At 47.5% G+C, this 19,891-nt stretch overlaps 1 protein-coding gene across 1 annotated transcript in view; it reads right to left on the reverse strand.

Annotated features, from left to right (window-relative positions):
- B4GALNT2 (beta-1,4-N-acetyl-galactosaminyltransferase 2) overlaps positions 1–19,891 on the reverse strand; it is a 73,538-nt gene that overhangs the window by 34,697 nt on the left and 18,950 nt on the right. The window contains exons 3-4 of the mRNA XM_045299316.1: positions 17,238–17,475; positions 16,555–16,689 (exon numbers count right to left, since the gene is read on the reverse strand). Coding sequence (XP_045155251.1) covers positions 16,555–16,689; positions 17,238–17,475 — 373 coding nt within the window. The remainder of the gene's footprint in view (positions 1–16,554; positions 16,690–17,237; positions 17,476–19,891) is intronic.

The following is a 19,891-nucleotide window of genomic DNA, read 5'->3' on the forward strand; positions in this document are numbered from 1 at the left end:
GACAACAGGTCCAGAGTGGACGAGACTAAGTCTAGTCATGCTCGCCTCTCAGGAGCATTCTGGCTGCACTTCTTCCAAGACAGACTTGTTTGTTCTTGGCGGTCCGCGGGCCGTCAAGCTTCCTCGCCAGCTTCCACATTCAGCGACGTTCATTCTTCTTCATCTTCCTTAGTCAATGTCTAACTTTCTTTCTTTCCCCCCCTTTTTTTTAGGTTTAGCATTTATCCCATGTAGTACAAATCCAACAGTTTTTCTTTAACTTTCTTTTTTTTTTAATCGTTTTATCAGGGGCTCCTACGACTCATCACAATCCATCCACACATCAATTGTGTAAAGCACATGTGTACATTCGTTGCCCTCTTTCTTTCTGATCCGACTGGCTTGTCTCTTCCTTGTGACCCTTCTGTAAGGTCGTCCCTTAGGATGCATTGGTAGTTATTCGATCGGCAGCTGGGAAAATCAGCCCTGGTGACAGGACACGAAACTGGAGATCACATGATAGAATTGGGCAGGACAAAGAACTCCTTTCTTAGAAATATCTTTTTTTCAACAACCTAAGCTGGGATTGCTCAAATGGACATCGCCGGATGGGATAGAGAGGAATCAAATCCACTCCATCGGTGGGGAGACCCTGGCGAGGCTCCCTGTCAGCAGCCCTACAAGACCCGGGCTGACTGTGCCACATATCGTCCAGGTGTAAGTTCAGGCTGAAGTTGAAGACAACGAAAACTTGAGTTCGACACGAGTTCATGAACGGCTTCTGTGTGGCACAGACTGCCATGCCCGCATGATGCCCTCCTTCACTCGGCACAGGGCTCAGCCCTCGGTATGGAAATGGCAGCCCACAGGAAGCATCGTGTGGAGAACGGACACTGCACTGTGGAAGAGGAAAGAGCAGCAGCAAGCTCTCAGGTAGACTGTAAGTTCATTGAGAGCAAGATCTCCACGAAATTATGCTTGCGTCGAGCACAGTGTCTTGCGAAAAGCAGGCCGTCGGTGTGCGTCAGCCTCTAAAGAGGAACATAAGGAAGTCCGAGAAGGAGCTGAGCCTCTCCCTGGGCAGCCTCTCCCTCCCTGGCGTGAGAGTCAGTTCACATAAATCAATATTAGGCTGTGTTGGCGTTTCCTCAGAGAGCTGCCCTTCCCACCGGGAAGGAGGATACAGGTGGGTGAGGACAGACCAGGGCTGCCTCCAGCTCCTTGGCTGTGTGGAATCCATTTCTTCTGCTCTTTCTTCTGCCCAGCCCCCAGCCCTTCCTCCCCAAAGTCACCAGCCGCATGCCTTCCTGTTCCCCGCCCCCCTCTCCCCCACCTGAACCTCTCCTTCTCCCAACCTCCCCTCTCCTTCCCTGTCCTTCTTCCTCCATCACCCCTCTCCAGCGGTTTGCACACAGGAGGCCTTCCCTGGTGGAGACATGTGGGGGAAGGGCCAGCCCCCCCCACAACTAATCGCGGGTTCGATAGGCACAATTGTATGGTTAATATATATAAATATTATAAGAAAGTCCTAAAGAGCATGAGAGATGGAAGAGAGATTGAAATAATGGAGTCAGACACATTTCACGGTAGCATGCTAACCTCAGCCCCGCTTGGTGGTTCACCTGGAGATATGGGGAGGGGAAGGAGGACAAAGGTGGGAGAGGACTGGGGAGGAGGGGCCAAGGGGGAAGCCAGAGAGAGAGCTCTTTGTTGCTAACCAAGGCCTATATACCTTTGGGGGGAGTGCAAGCCCATTAATTACAGGTAAAGACATCACAGGAAGGGGTTGCACTATAGGTAATACAGCAATGAGAGGGTGACAATCTAAAGATAGACACACAATAGGAAGAGGAGGGATTGGGGGTATACATATGTGACAAGAAGGGCGGATCCTAGATTCAGGATGGCAGCCTAACTTTGGATGTCACTGAGCCGGTTTGACCTGTTCTCTGGATCTCCATAGAAACCATTGTCAGTAAGGTGAGAACCCCACCTACAGGAACCAAGCTAATGGTCTCAAGCCTTTAGGGAGAAGTAGCCCATTGTCCTTAACAGCAGGGAGTGGGCTCTACCTGTGGTGGGACCAGACAGTAGTCTGGCAACTGACTGCCTTTAGGGAGGATGTCTCTAAGCATCTGACCTCCCCCCAGATGCTGGCAAAAAGCCCCTAATGTTTGGCATGTCTTTGGGAGAGACAAAACTGGGGAAAAGTCTCTTTATAATCCCGCAGAGACAGCCCTGGCTCCCTCCCCTCTGCAAGCCCACACTGCCCAGGCACAGACTGAAGCCATAGTCCTAGTAAATGTCCCCTGTGCTTCCCTCACACCTTTCAGACACTCAATCCGTTGTGACTAGCACTGCGGCAGGCATCGCAGGTGCCCAGCTGGGGGAGCTCACACAATAGTGGCAAAGAGAAAACAAGAAGCAGCCAGACAGTGAGACCTGTCCTGGCCAGAGGTTATGGCAACACAGAAGCAGAGCACCAGGGCCTGCTGGCTGTGACAGCTTATCGCTGTTGCCTCTATTTTCCCTATGTAGTGGGTTAGGCATTGGGCTGCTAAACACAAGGTCAGGAGTTGGAAACCACCAGCCGCTCTAAGTAAGAAAGACGAGGCTCTCTTCCCCCCTTGAGAAATGACAGTCTCAGAAATCCACAGGAGCACTTCCTCCCTGACCATAGGGTTGCCACGAGTCGGCACTGACTTGGCAGCAGGATAGTTGTGAGGATTCTACAGTGTCGTTCAGAAGATCCCTCCCGAGATGAGCTCATTGGTGTGGCCGTGGTGCCAGTCCCCCTCACGGAGGTTTCTATTATACTCACGGGTCCTCGACCTCCTCGCACACATGATGTGTGCTGGTGAAAGCTCAAGCCAGCACCTTAGGCAATGTTTTCTTACACGCTGTCATGCTTCCAAGGTCAATTTTCCAAAGTAGATCGGCAGGTCTTACTTTCTACTCAGTCTTAGTGTAGAAGCTACACGGATACCTTAGTGTAGAAGCTACACCGATGCACAATGAGTGACCCTGACGGTGTTTGAAATACCAGTGGCATAGCTTACCGCATCGTAGCAAAATGCAAGTCATCACTAACAGGGCAGACGGAAAGAGGGCTGGTAGAGATTGTTATTGACTCACGTTCTAAGTGACTAATAAGGACCCCTGATGGCAGGGTGGTTACACATTGGGCTGCTAGCCACAAAGTCAGCAGTTCCAGACCACCAGCCACTCCGTAGGAGAAGGATGAGGCTTTCTACTTCTCCTGTAAGGAGCCACAGTCAGAAACCCCTGGGGGGGCGGGGGCTACCCTGTCCTTCTAGAATGGCTGTGAGTCAGAATCCACTCGACAGTGAGTTTAGTTTGGGAGACGTGGCTAACACTCATTTGATTCCCCTAACAACTGACTGTATTTAAATCGTTATCCTCCAATTTATCTAAAGCGTTATCCTCATTTTATAGATGAGAAGCTGAAGTTCATGGAAATAAAATCACTTGGTCAAGTTTACACAGCCTTTCGATGGTAGCTGTCATTGCACTCCTGGGCGACTGGCAAAGAGTTGTTATGCCCAGAACCTCTGCTCTGAGATCCAAGCAGAGACCTGGTAGGCCAGGACTCTGCAGCTGTATTTCCACCTGCCTGGGTCTGTGGTGGCTTCCTGCACTGCTGTAAGGTGTATCCCATTTGAACTCAGAGCACCTCCTAGTGACCCAGGAGAATGGCCACCTAAGGTTTGCTGGGTTGTGATGTTTTAAAGAAGTAGATTCCCAGGCCTTTCTCCCGTGAAACCACTGAATGGGTTTGAACCAGGACTTCCACCTGATTCAGAATGGTTCAGACGCGGGTTATGAAGCAAGCACCCAGACTGCATAGCAACCAAATCTCTTGTGAATCTTGGGATTTTGACCTGCATGGGAAACAGGCAGCATAGCGCCAATCAAAGAGGACAGCTGAGCACCCCCATGCCGTGTTGAATGTCTGGTCATGAGAGAAAATGTTGTCATTTTGGTTAAAATCATTTTATTGGGGGCTCTTACAGCTCTTAAACATTACACACATCAGTTGTATCAAGCACATTTGTACATAGGTTGCCATCATCATTTTCTAAATATTTACTTTCCATCTGAGCCCTTGGTATCAGCTTTCTCTTCCCGCCCCCCCTCACCACCACCCCATCCCCCTTGATAAATTGTAAATTGGGATTATTTTCAAACCTTACACCAACCACTGTCTCCCTTCCCCCATGGTTTCTGTTTTTCGGCCCCCTGAAGGAGAGTGGTTGGGAGCGGGGAGGGCTATGTGTCCATCATTGCGATCGGTTTCCCCTTCCTTCCCTGAAAATGTCATTTAAAAAACAAAAAAATCAATTCTTATATATACCCTTAGATATGAAGACTCTTCAAAATATCACAAAGGAACCACCAAGTAGGGTGTGGGGCATTGTTTCGGTGGGCCGTGTTATGCCAGTTGCCCTTGTAGGTGGGCCTGGAGACCCCGGTCCTGAGCTCCCAGGCCCACTGACTCACAGTGTTTGGTTAGGTCTGAGAGGGTTTCAGAATTTTGTCCCCTGATTCATGTATATATTTGCAGCACTGGTAAATCCACATGGATAAACACCTCTATCGAATATATATATATATACAGGTATACTCCCACTACCTCAAGATCTTGACATTATTTTTCAAGTCTAACTACCATAAAACAAAATTTGTTTGCTAAAAGAAAGCTCATTTAAATATTTTAAGTCTCCATTCATTCTTAAACCTTTTATCAACGGGGTTATAGAAATCACAAACTCTGCTCAACCTGGCCAATTCTTTGGTACAGATAAAACCTTAAGTCTCTGGCTGGTGGTGGAACATTTCCCCAATTCAGGTTTTCCTTGTAGATCTTATCTTTGGCTGTTTAAAATTCCTTTATAATAGAGAGGGCTTGTTTCCTTTAATGTTGGGAGCCCATCCAATTTCGGATAACTATATTAGTACACATTAGTCCCCAAAGTAACACTCCTGCTCCTCAATATTATAAAGAAGTCTTGTGCAGCAGATTTACACAATGCAATACTATCTGGACGGGGTCAGGCGGGCAAATTGAAGGGCCCCCCTACAAAGCTGAAAACTGGCCAGACCAAACGGAGCCAAGACGGAACAAGCCGGCGCAGGGAGTGAAACTTCACGTTCTGGTACACAGAGCACCGCAAGAACCTGACAAACCATCTCGGAACAGCTTGCAACACCTGCCACCTCAGACAGCTTCCCCACCCCCAGGCACCTTCTTTTAAAAACCCTACACCCTGACCACTGTGCACAACTTCCCCGACCTGCCTCGCTAGGTCGCAGAACCTCTCCCGGGAGCCCTTTTGCTTGTCCTTAAATTTACTTTCCTTCAATCCTACTCTGGTCTTACTCCGTGCCTCAGTTTACCTTACATTTGGTCTGAAGACCCAGGAGGTGAGAAGGGGTCCTGATGCACCTTCGCCTCACCCTTGGCAAATGGGGCACTCTCCTCTCCTCCCCGAATCTCTGCCATCAAGTCCTGGTTTGCCAAGACTCCGGTTAGTACTCTGCCACCCAACCCAGGGAGCGATACCCACTCTGAACAGAGGCCACCCGAGGCACAGAGGACCAGCAAACCCATACAGGAACATAGGGTCCCCTCAAGGGTCACCGCGGAAGGGGTTTATACTTCCACCCTAGTACTAAGCGGAGCTGGAAATAACTGCCTTTCCCTGAAAGGGGTGTGACGATAAGGACAGTTTCTCATGCCTGTGAATGTGGACCTGGTCAGTGAGGTATATAACAGAAGCAAAAATTCCCTTTTCATGTGGCTCCCAGCCCTTTGTCGCTGTCTTTACTTCCTGTGCTTTCTGCCAGTAACAGGACTGTTGGCCCTGGGTCTGGCAGCCACTGTGCCTTCAGATTGAACTAAATTGCAAAGTACACTCTTGGGCCTTTTATACTTGTTTGTGTGCTTTGTGTTTACAGCTCTGAAGTGCCTTCTCTAAAATTTTCTACTTCCCTCTTTTCTTATCCTGGACAAAGGCCTCTGACCAACCCTCTATCTTATCAGCCACAGCTTCCTTTGTCTCTCGCTGCTTCAAGGCCCCTGTCTGCTGACCAAGTCGGAGGCCTGCGCCAGAGAATCTTCCTGTTTTGGAGAGTTCAGGACTCTCCCTGGGTCCCTAGTTCTGATCGGGATGTCCTCGGCTACCGGACCATTCCTGACTGCCGGGTGCAGAGAGGGGACCAAGGGATGGCGTCCACCTCTACCTGTACTCCCACAGTTCGAGGCACCATGGGAAGTTTTGCTACCTTACTTGGGCTTATGACCTCACTTGGCCTGACCTCTACACAGTGCTGGCCTCCACCCTTACTCCAGATAAGCAGGACCATGTCCTCACATCCGCTCAGCAACACTCGCATCAGGTCCACTTCACTGACGCTACCATGCTGGGTGGGCCCTCAGGCTGTCCTGAGGGAGGAACCCGGCTGAACCTACCAGATACACACCCCTCCGGGACGGGAAGGCAGGGCTCACAGTGACCACATGATACAATGCTTGCTGGCTGGCTTGCAGGCTACTTCTCACAAAGCAGTAAATTTTGATAAACTGCAGGAAATCACACAACATCCGGGTGAAAACCCTGCTGCTTTTCTTACTCGCCTAACTGAGGCTTTAACTCAATACACCAGATTGGATCCCACCTCTCCGGCTGGGGCGACTGTGTTAGCCACCCACTTCATAACAGTCAGCCCCTGATATTAAAAAGAAATTTTAAAAGGCTGAGGGTGGCCCTCAGACCCCTATCCAAGACCTGGTGAACATGGCATTTAAAATTTTTAATGCCCGAGAGGAGCTGGCAGAAGCTGCGTGAATCCCAGGCTTGCCAGAAGGCTAACTGGCAAGCCCAAATTTTGGTCACTGCCCTGAGGCTGGCAGGAGGGAGGGGTCAGGAGACTTCAGGAACTAACAACTTTAATCACCCACCACCAGGATCCTGCTTCAAATGTGGCCAGGAGGGCCACTGGGCCAAGAACTGCCTGCAACCCTGACTGCCCAGAAAGCCCTGCTTGGTGTGCGGTCGATGGGGTCACTAGAGAAGTGACTGCCCCTCAGCACCCGGCTGAGGAGGGTCAGTCCCTCTAGACCCCAACCCACCATTGGCACTGCTGGGCCTGGCAGCTGACAACGACTGAGGAGACCCTGACTCAGCAACCCCAGGGACCATCGTCATCTTAGGCTAACAATCAAGGCAGCTGGTAAGCCAAGCTCCTTCTTGGTAGACAGGAGAGCTTCCTTCTCAGTCCTCCCCTCCTTTTCAGGCCCAACCTTCCCTGCCCTGGTCTCGGTTTTGGGAATAGATGGTAAACCCTCAAAGCCTTTGGTTACCCTCCCCCCTCTTGTTCCTAGACATAGATGGGTTCCCTCTCTCTCATTTCCCTTTGCTCATGCCTTCGTGTCCATCATCACTGTTGGGGAGGGACTTGCTCTCCAAACTTGGGATCAGCCTCTGGTGGAATCGTATGCTCCTTTCTCCTTCCCCCTCTATTCCACTTTTATTGGCGCTCTCTCACAACTGCTAACACCTTCCAGAGCCTTGCTGGCTAACTCTGTCAAGGTGGTGTGGGACACCTCTAAACCCATGATCACACCCCACCATCGTCCTGTCCTTATACGCCTTCAAGACCCCAGCATTTTTCCATCTCGACCCCAGTTTTCCATATCACTCACACACCGCAGAGGTTTAAAGCCCATCAAACAGCACCTTCTTGCCAGATATCTCCTCATTCCCATCCATTCCCCTTGCAACACTCCGATTTTGCCAGTAAAGAAACCCAATGGCACCTATCACCTGGTCCAGGACCTCCGCCTCATTAATGATGCTGTTGTTCCCATGCATCCGGTGGTCCCCAATCCTTATACCTTACTGTCCCACATTCCCCCGACACAACCTATTTCTCAGTCCTCGATTTAAAGGATGCTCTTTTCATGATTCCCCTGGACCCTGCATGCCAGCACTTGTTTGCCTTTACCTGGGAGGATCCTGACACGCACACCGCCTCCCAATATTCATGAGCGTGTTGTCTCAGGACTACCGAGACTCCCCCGTCCCCCCATCTCTTTGGCCAGACCCTTGCCACTGACTTGCAGGGGTGCCCACTCTCGCCATCCACCCTTCTGCAATATGCGGATGATCCATTGTTGTGCAGCCCCTCCTTGGCCAGCTCAGAGGAGCACACAGCACAACCCTTAAACTTCCTGGTCTCCAAGGGCTATTGGGCTTTATGCTCCAAAGCCCTGCTTTCCTGCACCTCTGTCACTTACCTAGGGCTGCGCTTCACCCCCACTACTCATGGACTCACAGTTGCTCAAGAACGCACAATAGAAGATCTCAAAGTACTGGAGACTGTGGATCAGATACTTTCCTATTTGGGTTCTGTGGGATTTTTTAGGCATTGGATCCCCAACTTTTCCCTTTTGGCTAAACCTCTATATAAGGCTGTGTAGGCCATACCTGCTGGACCCCTAGATTCTCCTCAGGCGGTCAGGATGGCCTTTTACAAGCTTCAGGGAGCTCTTTTGTATTCCCCACCTCTGTACTTACCCAACTCTGAAAAACCTTTCTTTTTGTTCACTGATGAGAAACAGGGCATGGCAGTTGGAGTCCTGGTTCAGCCACTGGGCCTGTCTTATTCTCCAATTGCATACCTGTCCAAGCAGCTGGACATGACGGTTTGAGGGTGGCCACCATGCCTCCGGGCTCTAGCAGCTGCTGCTGGATTAACCAAGGAGACCCTCAAGTTAACCATGGAACAGCCCCTCCAGACACTTTATGACTAGTACCTTTTTCTTCCTTTGTGCCTCCCTCCAACATCCTTTACTGGCCGAGGTTCCCTTGCTAACCTTTTCCCCCAGCAACAAAAGTAGTGACTGCCCTTCCTCAATATTTGGCATTCCATTATTCACCCCCAAAACAGACACCAACGTTACTTACCCTCTGTGTTATCAACAACAGGGAGTCCCAGCAGACTTGGCCTGCAACTCCACCCACAATATCACAAGTCTTATCAGAGCCCCTCCAAGGACATTTTTCTGGCACAATGGCACCCTAACGAAGTGCCTCGATAATTCTACCACCACAAAAAGCATGACCAACTTGACCGCTAACCAGCTTTTATTACATCCTTACAGCCCCCAGCCTACTAACCCCAACCCAGTACACTCCAGCCTGGAACCCCTCATCGCCCCCATGCCAGCAGGAAGTAGTTAGATCAGATCACTGTGTCCCTTTATCACTTAAAGACTGGAATGCCTGGACTGGGCCAAGCCGGCAAATTGAAGGGCCCCCCTACAAAGCTGAAAACTGGCCAGACCAAACGGAGCCAAGACGGAACAACTGGCTCAGGGAGTGAAACCTCGCGTTCCAGTACACAGAGCACTGCAAGAAGCTGACGAATTGTTCTCAGGATGGCTTGCAACACCTGCCGCCTCAGACAGTTTCCCACCCCCAGGCACCTTCTTTTAAAAACCCTACACCCTGACCACCAGGCATGACTTCCCCGACCTTCCTCACTAGGTCACGGTACCTCGCCTGGAGCTCTTTCGCTATGGAGCTGTCCTTGAATTTACTTTCCTTCAATCCGACACTGGTCTCACTCCATGCCTCAGTTTACCTTACAAATACATTTTTGATCTCTTGACTGCTGCTTCCATGAGCATTGCTTGTGGATCCAAGCAAGATGAAATCCTTGACAACTTCAACCTTTTCTCCATTTATCATGATGTGACCTATTGGTCCAGTTGCGAGGTTTTCTTTACATTGAGTTGTCACCCCTACGGAAGGCTACAATCCCTCATCTTCATCAGCAAGTGCTTCAATTCCTCTTACTTTCAGCAAGCAAGGTTGTGTCATCTGCATGTCGCGGGTTGTTAATCAGCCTTCCTTCAATCCTGATGCCACATTCTTCTTCATTGAATCCCGCTTCTCTAATGATTTGTTTAGCATACAGATTGAACAAATATGGTGAGAGGATGCAAACTTTTCCTGGCTTTAAACCATACAATATGCCATTGTTCTATTTGCACAACTGCCTTTGGGTTCATGTACAAGTTCCTCATGAGCACAATGAAGTATTCTGGACAGCCCCTTCTTCTCAAGGTTGCCCACAGTTTATTTTGGCCCACACAGTTGAATGCCTTTGTATAGTCAATGAGACACAAGTAAACATCTTTCTGACATTCTGTTTTGAGCCAAGATCCATCTGACATCAGCAATGCTATCCCTTGCTCCACGTCCTCTTCTGAATCTGGCCTGAACCTCTGACAATTCCCTGTCAATGCATTGCTACAACTGTTGTTGGATAATCTTAAGCAAAAATTGACTTTTATGTGATATTGATGATATTGTTCTATAGTTTGAGCATTTTGTTGGGTCACGTTTCTTTGGAATGGGTACAAACATAGATCTCTTCCCGTCAGTTGGCCAACTTGCTGTCTTCAAAATTTCCAGGCATAGACACGTACGTGCTTCCAGTGTTTCATCAACTTGTTGAAACATTTCAATTGGCATTCCATCAATAATCCATTCAATCGGTACTCCCGGAGCCTTGTTTTCGGCTAGTACATTCAGTGCAATTTGAACTTCTTCCTTCTGCATTTGTAGTTCTTGCTCATATGCTACCTCCTAAATGGTATAATGTTGACTCATTCTTTTTGGTACAGTGATTCTGCGTATTCTTTCCATCTTCTCTTGATACTTCCTTCATCATTCATTATTTTCCCATAGAATCTTTCAAGATTGCAACTCGAAGCTTGAATTTTTTTCTTGAGGTCTTTCAGTTTCACATATGCTGAGTGTGTTAGGTCTTGATACATTTCATTATAATATTTTATTTTGCCTTTTTGAGCTGCTTTGAAATTTTCATTCAGCTCTTTGACTTCATTCTTTCTTCCATTTCCTTTAGCTACTCAACAATACGAGCAAGTTTCCAAGTCTCTTCCGAGTTCACTTTGATCTCTTCTTTTTCCCCTGTCGTTTTAATGACCTTTTGCTTTCTTCATGGTTGGTGGTCTTGATGTCCTCCCACAGCTCATCGGGTCTCTGTCATGAGCACTCAATGCTTCGAATCTGTTCTTGAGATGGTCCTGAGATTCAGCTGCATCTACCCAAGCCATAGTATTCTCCATGGCCTCATCTGCACGGGAAAGCTGGACATCAAATTAGGAAGACCAAAGAAGAATTGATGCCTTTGAATTACGGTGCTGGAGAAGAATATTGAACCTACCACGGATTACTAAGAGAACAAATCAATGTGCGTTAGAATAAGGAAGGCCAGAGTGCTCCTGAGAGGCTAGAATGGCAAGACTTCATCTTACATACTTTGGACATATTGTCAGGAGAAACTAATCCCTGGAGAAGGACATCATCCTTGGTAAAGTGGAGGAGCAGCAAAGGAGGGGGAGGTCCCTCAACAAAATGGATTGACACAGTGGTTGTATCAGTGGGCTCAGGCGAAGGAACAATTGTGAGGACGGCACAGGACCGTGTAGTGTTTTCTACTATTGTACATAGGGTTTCTATAGGTCGACTCGTTGGCACCTAACAACAACACAACAATGGCAACAACACCAAATTAAGACAGCACCTGTCCTGCTTTAACTTCAATAGCCACCTTATTTTTAAAATCTTTAAAGATCTCCACTCAGTAAGAAGGGTTTCTTGACTCACTGCCACTCGCGCTGTGCTATTTAGCCTTCCTTAGTTAACATAACATTTTCTTTACTAGCTGTGGATATAAAGCCACTGACTCTCCACTTAACCCTCTTTAACTGTCCACAACATTCCATACTCACCCCATATTTTTCTCTACGCTTTTCTCTTTCCTATCTTAGCACAGCCCGTCTCTTTCACTTTGTGTCAACATTACTATGTTTTCCTTTCACCAAACACAGTCCAAATATTTAATCTAGCCCAGCGGTTCTCCACCTTGCTAATGCCGAGACCCTTTCATACAGTTCCTCATGTGGTGGTGACCCCCCCCAACCGTAAAATTATTTTCATTGCTACTTCATCACTGTAATGTTGCCACTGTTATGAATAGGATGCCTCCTGTTAAAGGAGTCCCAAAGGGGTCTTGACCCACAGGTTGAGAACCACTTATCTAGCCCAATCCAACCCAGCCCATTGTCATGAGTCAACGCCACTCACTGACCCAATCAGACAGAGTCGTAGTGCTCCGCGGTCACCAAGGCTTTCCATCTTTACAGAAACCAATGCCTCATCTTTCTCCTCTCTGAGTGACTGGTGGATTCAAACCCTCTCAGATAACAACTCAGTGCTTAACCAGTGTGCCCTCAGAGCACCCAAGTTACGTCAAAAGATCTTGCAAACTTGTAAAACATAAAAACATTTGCCAGGAAAATTCCCTTTCATTCATTTCTGGGAATATTAGAATTATTGAATTTATATTAATGCTTACTTATCACAAAACCCATCAGAACAAGTTTCATGGAAGGAACACTCTAATTTCATAATACCACCTGGAGCTAGGAAAATATTTTATATCCATAACGTATCTTCTATGTACTTTAAAAAAAGTCATTTAGAGAAGCAAAGTCAAACGCCAATCAAAATAACAATTCATCTTTTTTTAGTGCATTTTTCAAATAGGCCAATTTGAATTGGTCTATTCTGAGATTCCTCATTGTATCAAAGTGTATCAACGTAGTTACTGAAAACTCAGGTCATCCTTAGGAAATTATGCCAGTTATAAAGATGGGTGCACATAGGAATCCATCTCTCTGGAAAAAGGAAGCAACTGAGATTAAAGACAGCCTCAGGGAAACACTTGCAATGGCCTCCCTCAGGCTTCAACCTGAGTTGAGCATACAAACCAGAGACCACACTCGATTGAGGGTCATGCTGTCGCGACAAAACAAGACATTAAAATGACAAACTCACCAGTCTCTGAGGCCAACTCAACAGTCAGGGTTAGATTCTCAAACAAAACAAAGGAATCGAGGACGCTAGAAACAATAGGAACACAGGTTCTAGATAAGACCTCTGGAGCCCTGGCGGCAGATGATGAAGAGTTGGGTTGCAAATCCACAAGGCCAGCAGTTGGAAACCACTAGCCACTCCTGGGGAGAAAGATGGGGTGGAGCTTTCTACTCCCGTAAAGAGTTACATTCAAACAAACAAACAACAAGAGTGACAGTCTCGGAAATGCATGGGGGCAGTTCTACCCTGTCCCATAGGGTCACTCCGAGCCAGCAGCGACTCCATGGCGGTGAGTTTGGGTTTTTGAGATCAAATATCTTAACCTGCCATAGTCTCCGGTGGAAGGATATCAGACCCTGCGGCCATGCCTGCGGACCAAACAGAAGCTCCTCGTAGAGAAAAGAAGGGCAAGGCAAATGGTAACTCATTTCCCCAAAGTGACTGTTAAAAGATCAGTCAGGTTTTCAGAAACGAAAAACGACGTGGCTTATAATGTTTCCATTATAACTCCTAGTCTGGTGTCCAAGGAAGGGGGAGCAAAACAACAAACAATTCTTCAAAATTAGGGGGACCCCAAGCTTATCAAGTTTACGTTAAATGAGGGCAAGAAAACCCACAACATGGATGAAAATCTGTGAAACTGCACACTCACTTGGAGCCTGGATCAGAATCAAACGCTAACCCTAAGGAACAGAGCCATTAAGCTTTGGATTTGTCAAGCTGGCCTGATGAAAGATTGGGGATCTGGAATCAGACTCAGGGTCAGTTCTAAACACTGGCCCACTTGGACTAGAGGCTTATAAATTCAGGAGCTTTACAAGAATGGATGTATAACATCCTTCAAGGGGAGCAAATAACAGAGTTGTCGGTGAATGGATTTATTGGATGGGGTAAGATACGTACAACAAAATAATAATGATGATAAGAATACTAAGGGATGGGGGGGTGCAGGGGGGGAGGGAGGGGATAAAGAGGAGCTGATATCAAGGAGTTCAAGAAGAAAGAACATGTTTGGAAACTGGTTGTGGTGGCAACAGTACACTTACGCTTGACCTAATTGAATTATGGATTGTTATGGTATCTGTACAAGCTCCCTCTAAAAGGATTAATAAAAAATAAATTACTTAAATTTTAAAAAATTGTTTAATGTCGGAGTTTTACTCAAACACAGACCCTGAGAAACCTACCCCATTTTCAGAAAAGGTGAGAAACACAGAGAACACAGAGGCATCTTCAGGGTGCCACGCATAACATTTCGAGCGGAATTCTGCCTAGGGCTTTAGCTCTGAGATTCCTGAAACGGCTTTATAAAACCTGGAGGTGTTGTTGTTTGTTGTACCTGGTTCATTCTGCTGCCTAGAGACCTAGTTAGTCTCTTGCAACTTCACCTCGATTTAAGGGCGCACCTGCTACCCAAAACACGGACGGCACTGAAGATCTGAGAGTCCGTCCGTCCGTCCGTCCATGGCCCTGGAGAGAATGGAAAGAAGCAGGGAGCAAGAAGAAACCGTCCCCTGGACTCCGTCACTGGTTTCCTCGGAGAATTCGGGGCTTAGGGAAAAGGACTTGGCGATCCTAACTTCTGTTAGAAAGTGTGTTAAACCAATAATCTCAATGCATTCGAGGTTTATGTAATATTCAATTGGCAAATTGAGCCACAGGTGGCTACAAAGTGGTTCAAAGATGAAAGACTGTCCCTAAATTCTCGTCCTCCCTCTTCCCGACACTGATATGAAGAGGGCTGGGATCATGTTTAAACAATAACAATTTATTCCAAAACACAGCTCCCAGTCCGACCCTGCAGTTTCTTCTGAAAACGGACTGTCGTCAGTTCTGACAGCGCGGCCCTGTGTACAAGGGACGCTGTTCAGTCCTGTGCGGTGCTGAAGCCCAGCTGCAGCCGCCGTGTCAACGCGTCTGTAGAGAAGCTAGCTATTGAGTCAGTTCCCACTCACTGCGACCCGACAGGACAGAGAAGACATGCTCCTGTGGGTTTGCGACGTTGAAAATCTCCAGGGAAGTTGAAAAGCTCATCTTTCTCCCACAAAGTGGGAGGTGGTTTTGAACGGCTGACCTTGCAGTTATCAGCCCAATGTTTGCATAATCCACTACACCACCAGGGCTCTTTGGACACTGACAACATATAGACATTCCTCAAACATGTCCAATGCACAAGGCAAGATCGTTTTACCAAACTAGTTGCTAGATTAGTGTGTGATTTAAAGGTCACTGCAGGGGACCCGTTTTCTTAAGGCTCAAGGTTTAAATGACAATCTAAGTACAATAGCCTGGATTAGTCACCCCAAGTCCATGAACTCCAAAAATCTGGATTCCAAGAGAATTGAAATTTTCTCGGTAGCATCCTGATTTTCTAATTTTCAATAATATTGTAGAATAGTACAATAGATCCATATGTGGTACGCTATCACAGCCAGCAGTCCCTTGTGTTCTACTTCTGTGTTGCCATAACTTCTCTCAAACTGTCTCACTGTCTGGCTGCTTCTTGTTTTCTCTTTGCCACTATTGTGTGAACTCCCCCAGCTGCACCTGCGATGCCTGCCGCAGTGCTAGTCTCAGCGCAATGAGTGTCTGAAAGGTGTGAGGGAAGCACAGGGGACACTTACTAGGACTATGGCTTCAGTCTGTGCCTGGGCAGTGTGGGCTTGCAGAGGGGAGGGAGCCAGGACTGTCTCCACCAGAGAAGGGCTCCCGTGTGCCAATCGCTGGAGAGGGGTGATGGAGGAAGAAGGACGGGGAAGGAGAGGGAAGGTTGGGAGAAGGAGAGGTTCAGATGGGGGAGAGCAGTGGGGGAACAGGAAGACATGAGGCTGGTGACTTTGGGGAGGAAGGGATGGCCCAGAGGGGGCTGGGCAGAAGAATGAGCAGAAGAAATGGATTCCACACAGCTAAGTAGCTGGACGCAGCCCTGGCCAGTCCTCACCCACCTGTATCCTCCTTCCCTGTGCAAAGGGCCATCTCTTTGGGGATTATACCTGGCAAAACCTGAGGAAAAGCAAACACAGCTCACTATTGACTCTCATACCAGGGAGGAAGTGGCTGCACAGGGAGAGGCTCAGCTCCACCCAGGGCTCATAATGCTGCCCAGTAGGGCCTGAAGGACACTGACAACCTGCTTTTCACAAGGCACTGTGCTTGGTGCAAAGCCATTCCGGAGCAAGCCCTGCCTTCAATGGGCTTCACACTTCTTCCGAGATTCATGCTTCCCGGCCCCCCCCCTCCCCCGCCCCCCCAGTCCAGTGCCCACTCACGGCGATATGAGCTGACAGATGGGAAGGACATCAAACTGTACCAGGTTTGTGAGAAACCTGTATCACCCGCATCCTCCCGATGATCTGGACCACGCTGCCCACTGGGAGGACGACACAGTACCAGACAGGGTTTCGTTTCGTCTCAGTCAACTCTACGGCAGTGAAAGCAAGGACAGTCCCTAGGATAGTGGCTGACCTGACGCGTGGGTTCATAGCAGTACCAGTCCTCTCTCTTAGGACCACACCATCAGGACAGCAGAGAGAGCTGTGCCTGTCGTTCGGAACCCAGGAGCCCTCAGAGCCTGCGTTACCTCCTCTGAAAGTGTTCATATTCCGCCTCTCGACGTGCTCTCACGGCTGGGAGGTCGCTCTTGCCGTAGGCATTCTCAAAGTTATAACCTCCCTGGTGACCGGTTGTGCAGTCGCATTCGTTTTTCGGGAACAGCCTACAACAAGAAAGAGCCCTGTCAACATGGATGGAGCAGGTCGGCAGACGGACGTAAGGGAACCGGTGTGTCTGCCATGCCAGCCGAGAAGTCCAGTTCCCACCGCTCCGTTGGACGGGTTGCGTTGAAGCCTGGGAACCAGTGGTCTTTCAAGAGTCACAAGGAGGCTTGAGGTGGGAGGTGGGGCAGGAGAACTCTGGTGGAGGACTCCTCTTTTGAATAATCCTTTGCACTTAGCTTCTGGATGCCCACATGAATGTCAAAGGCGTCTCTGCCCCAGCAGGGACAGAAAAGGCAGAATTCTCCTGGGGGGTTGGTTAAACAGGCCCACCAGCAGGTAAAGGGATGCCCCTGGGTGCTATGACAGGAAAAGGCCTTTCCTAGTCCCCTGGTGATTTGGAGTCACCCTAGGGATCCGCACAGGTCCAGGAGGTTAGAAACCATCTGGGGAAAGGGCACAGTAGGGCAAAGTGAACCTTAAGAGGAACGAGTGAGATGCCGGGCCCAAGTGGAAGAGGATGGGAAGGAGAGGACTCTCCAGCGCTCACCAGATTCCATCGTAGGTAAAGAGCTTCCTGAGTCGGTCCTCCGATAAGAGCTTCAGCGCCTGTGCTGCTGGAGCAGGATGAGGCGTGAGCGCTGTGTTGAGACGATGCTCGTCGGTATGAAGGATCACGATTTCGAACAGCCAGAAAAGAACGCCAAATCCAAAGACTAAGAGTACTCTCTTGAGGAACCACAGAACTCTAGAGCCATTAATGAGAGACCAAAAAATAAGCAAGTTATCTTCAAAAGATTTCTCTTGATTACATAATAAATGGCTTTGTATATATAGGATTAGTAACACGAAGGGCAACCTAAACCTATATCGTGTGCTCTTTATCAATATACACATCTGAGGAATCCCACTGCCATAAGTTGATTCCAACTCAGAGCAACCCAGTAGGTATATTGGAGATTCGATTCTGAGCCCTGGGTTTGCAAAAGGCCCTAAGTGCATTTTGAGGCTCCGCCTAGATTCAGCCTCCGTTGAGCTCTTCCTGACCAGTGACCCCAACGTCTAAAGCTTTGTCCTGAGGCAGAAGGTGCGTTGCTTCATGCCCAGTGCACTGGAAAGTGGGTGACTGCAGATGTCATTAGATTCAAATGTAATGTTTGACCTCCCTTTTGATCCACTTTACATTTGGTCTAGTCTTTAATCTTTTTCGACTTTCCTTTTGGATTGAGATTTTCATCTCTTTTATTTTGTTATTGTTGTCGGTTTCTATTTTGTGTGATTTCTGTCTATGAAATCCAGGACAGGCACTGGAGACGGTCACTGGAACCATGGCTTCTTGGGGGTGTCGCAGGGGAGGTTGGGAAGAAGTGGGGAGCTAATTACAATGGGTACCAGAAAGAAGAAAATGTTCTAAAATTGTGATGATGATTATAAAACTCGTTTTAATATGATTGAACTATTGAATGGTATGATATGTGAAATATATGCAAATAAAACTGTTAAAAACAAACAAAAATTCTGACTCATGGGCCAGACCGGGGAGGGACAGTCTCAGGGACTTACCTGGGTATGTCCTTAATGGAAACTGAAGTACTAGGGTCTCCACGGTCAAAAGTCATTCTCCCACGCCCAAAAAGAGAGTCATAAGATGACTAAGGTGTTTGGAAGACCTGAGGGCAGATCCTGTAAACTTTTCTAACCTGCAATACTGTGTGTTTGCAAATTATGATCCCTTTTCTGCCTCTTCAATCCCTCCCTCCTCCCACTAGGATGAATTAATCTACTGCCAATGATCATTTTGTGATGAATTTCCTTTCTCTTCCATGTTTTATTTAAGTAGACTTGTGAATGGGAATTCTTTGGACAGGACTATGACCTCATGCTGATGGTCTCCCGCATGAAAATTATTTGTCTTTATTTTGGCTTTGCCCTGTTTAAGGGATCTCTGTAAAATATATTTGAATTTGGGTCCTTCTTCCCCCAGAACATAGGATCAAGAAAAATTGCTCCCTAAGCTTTCTGAGACTATAAATCTCTGCAGAGGTAGACAGCCTCACCTTTCTCCGGAAGAGTGGTTGATGGGGCCACTACAGCTCTTATCACAATTCATACATCCATCTATTGTGTCGAGCACATTTGTACATATGTTGCCATCATCATTTTTAAAACATTTTCTTTCTACTTGAGTCCTTGATATCAGCTCCTCGTTTTACCCACCTCCCTCCCTCATGAACCCTTGATAATTTGTATATATTTTTTCATGTCTTACACCTACCGCTGTCTCCTTGTACCCACTTTTCTGTTGTCAGTCCCCCTGGGAAGGGGTTATATGTAGATCCTTGTGATCAGTTCCTCCTTTCTCCCCCCACATTCCCCTTCACCTCCTGGTATCTCTAATCTTATTATTGGTCCTGGATTATCTGTCCTGGATTCCCTGTGTTGCGAGCTCTTATCTGTACCAGTGTACATGCTCTGGTCTAGCTGGATCTGTAAGGTGGAATTGAGGTCATGATAGTTGGGGGGAGAGAGGGGGATTGAACTGTTTATCTTGCAACATGCCACCCACTAGGCCATCAGGACTCTTTCTGATAGATACACAGAACGGTTAAATGTAAACAATCAAGTTGTAATAGAGATTCAGAAAAGTCAAAGGTAAAAGAATGGCTAAAAAGATCTAAAGTGGCGGAAAAAAAAAAAAAGAGTAAGCCTGCCAAATTAATATCAGCGCAGTTCAAATAAAAGCAAAAATTAAAATAAGTAGAACAAAAGGACTACTTTATAGTGATCAAATGCATGTTTCATTGTATTAAGAGTTTAAATTCTGTCAAGGGAAATAGAGGAAAGATCTGGGAGGCAAAGGGCATTTATAGAGATCTAGATAAAGACATGCACATATGCAAATACATTTATATATGAGGATGCAAATATATTTATATATGTGTGTGTGTGTCTATATTTATAGGTTTAGTATTAAGGTAGCAGAAGGACATTGGGTCTCCACTCAGGTACTCCCTCAATGCAAGAATAGTTTCTTCTATTAAATTGGCATTCTATGATGCTCACCTTCCCGACACAACTGCTGAAGACAAAGCGGGTGAATAAGCAAAAGTGGTGAAGAAAGCTGATGGTACCCAGCTATCAAAGGATATAGTGTCTGGGGTCTTAAAAGCTTGAAGGTAAACAAGCGGCCATCTAGCTCAGAAG

This window comes from Echinops telfairi, unplaced genomic scaffold (genome assembly GCF_000313985.2).
Source record: "Echinops telfairi isolate 266 unplaced genomic scaffold, ASM31398v2 ScPeMD7_7458;HRSCAF=8496, whole genome shotgun sequence".
Lineage (NCBI taxonomy): Eukaryota > Metazoa > Chordata > Mammalia > Afrosoricida > Tenrecidae > Echinops > Echinops telfairi.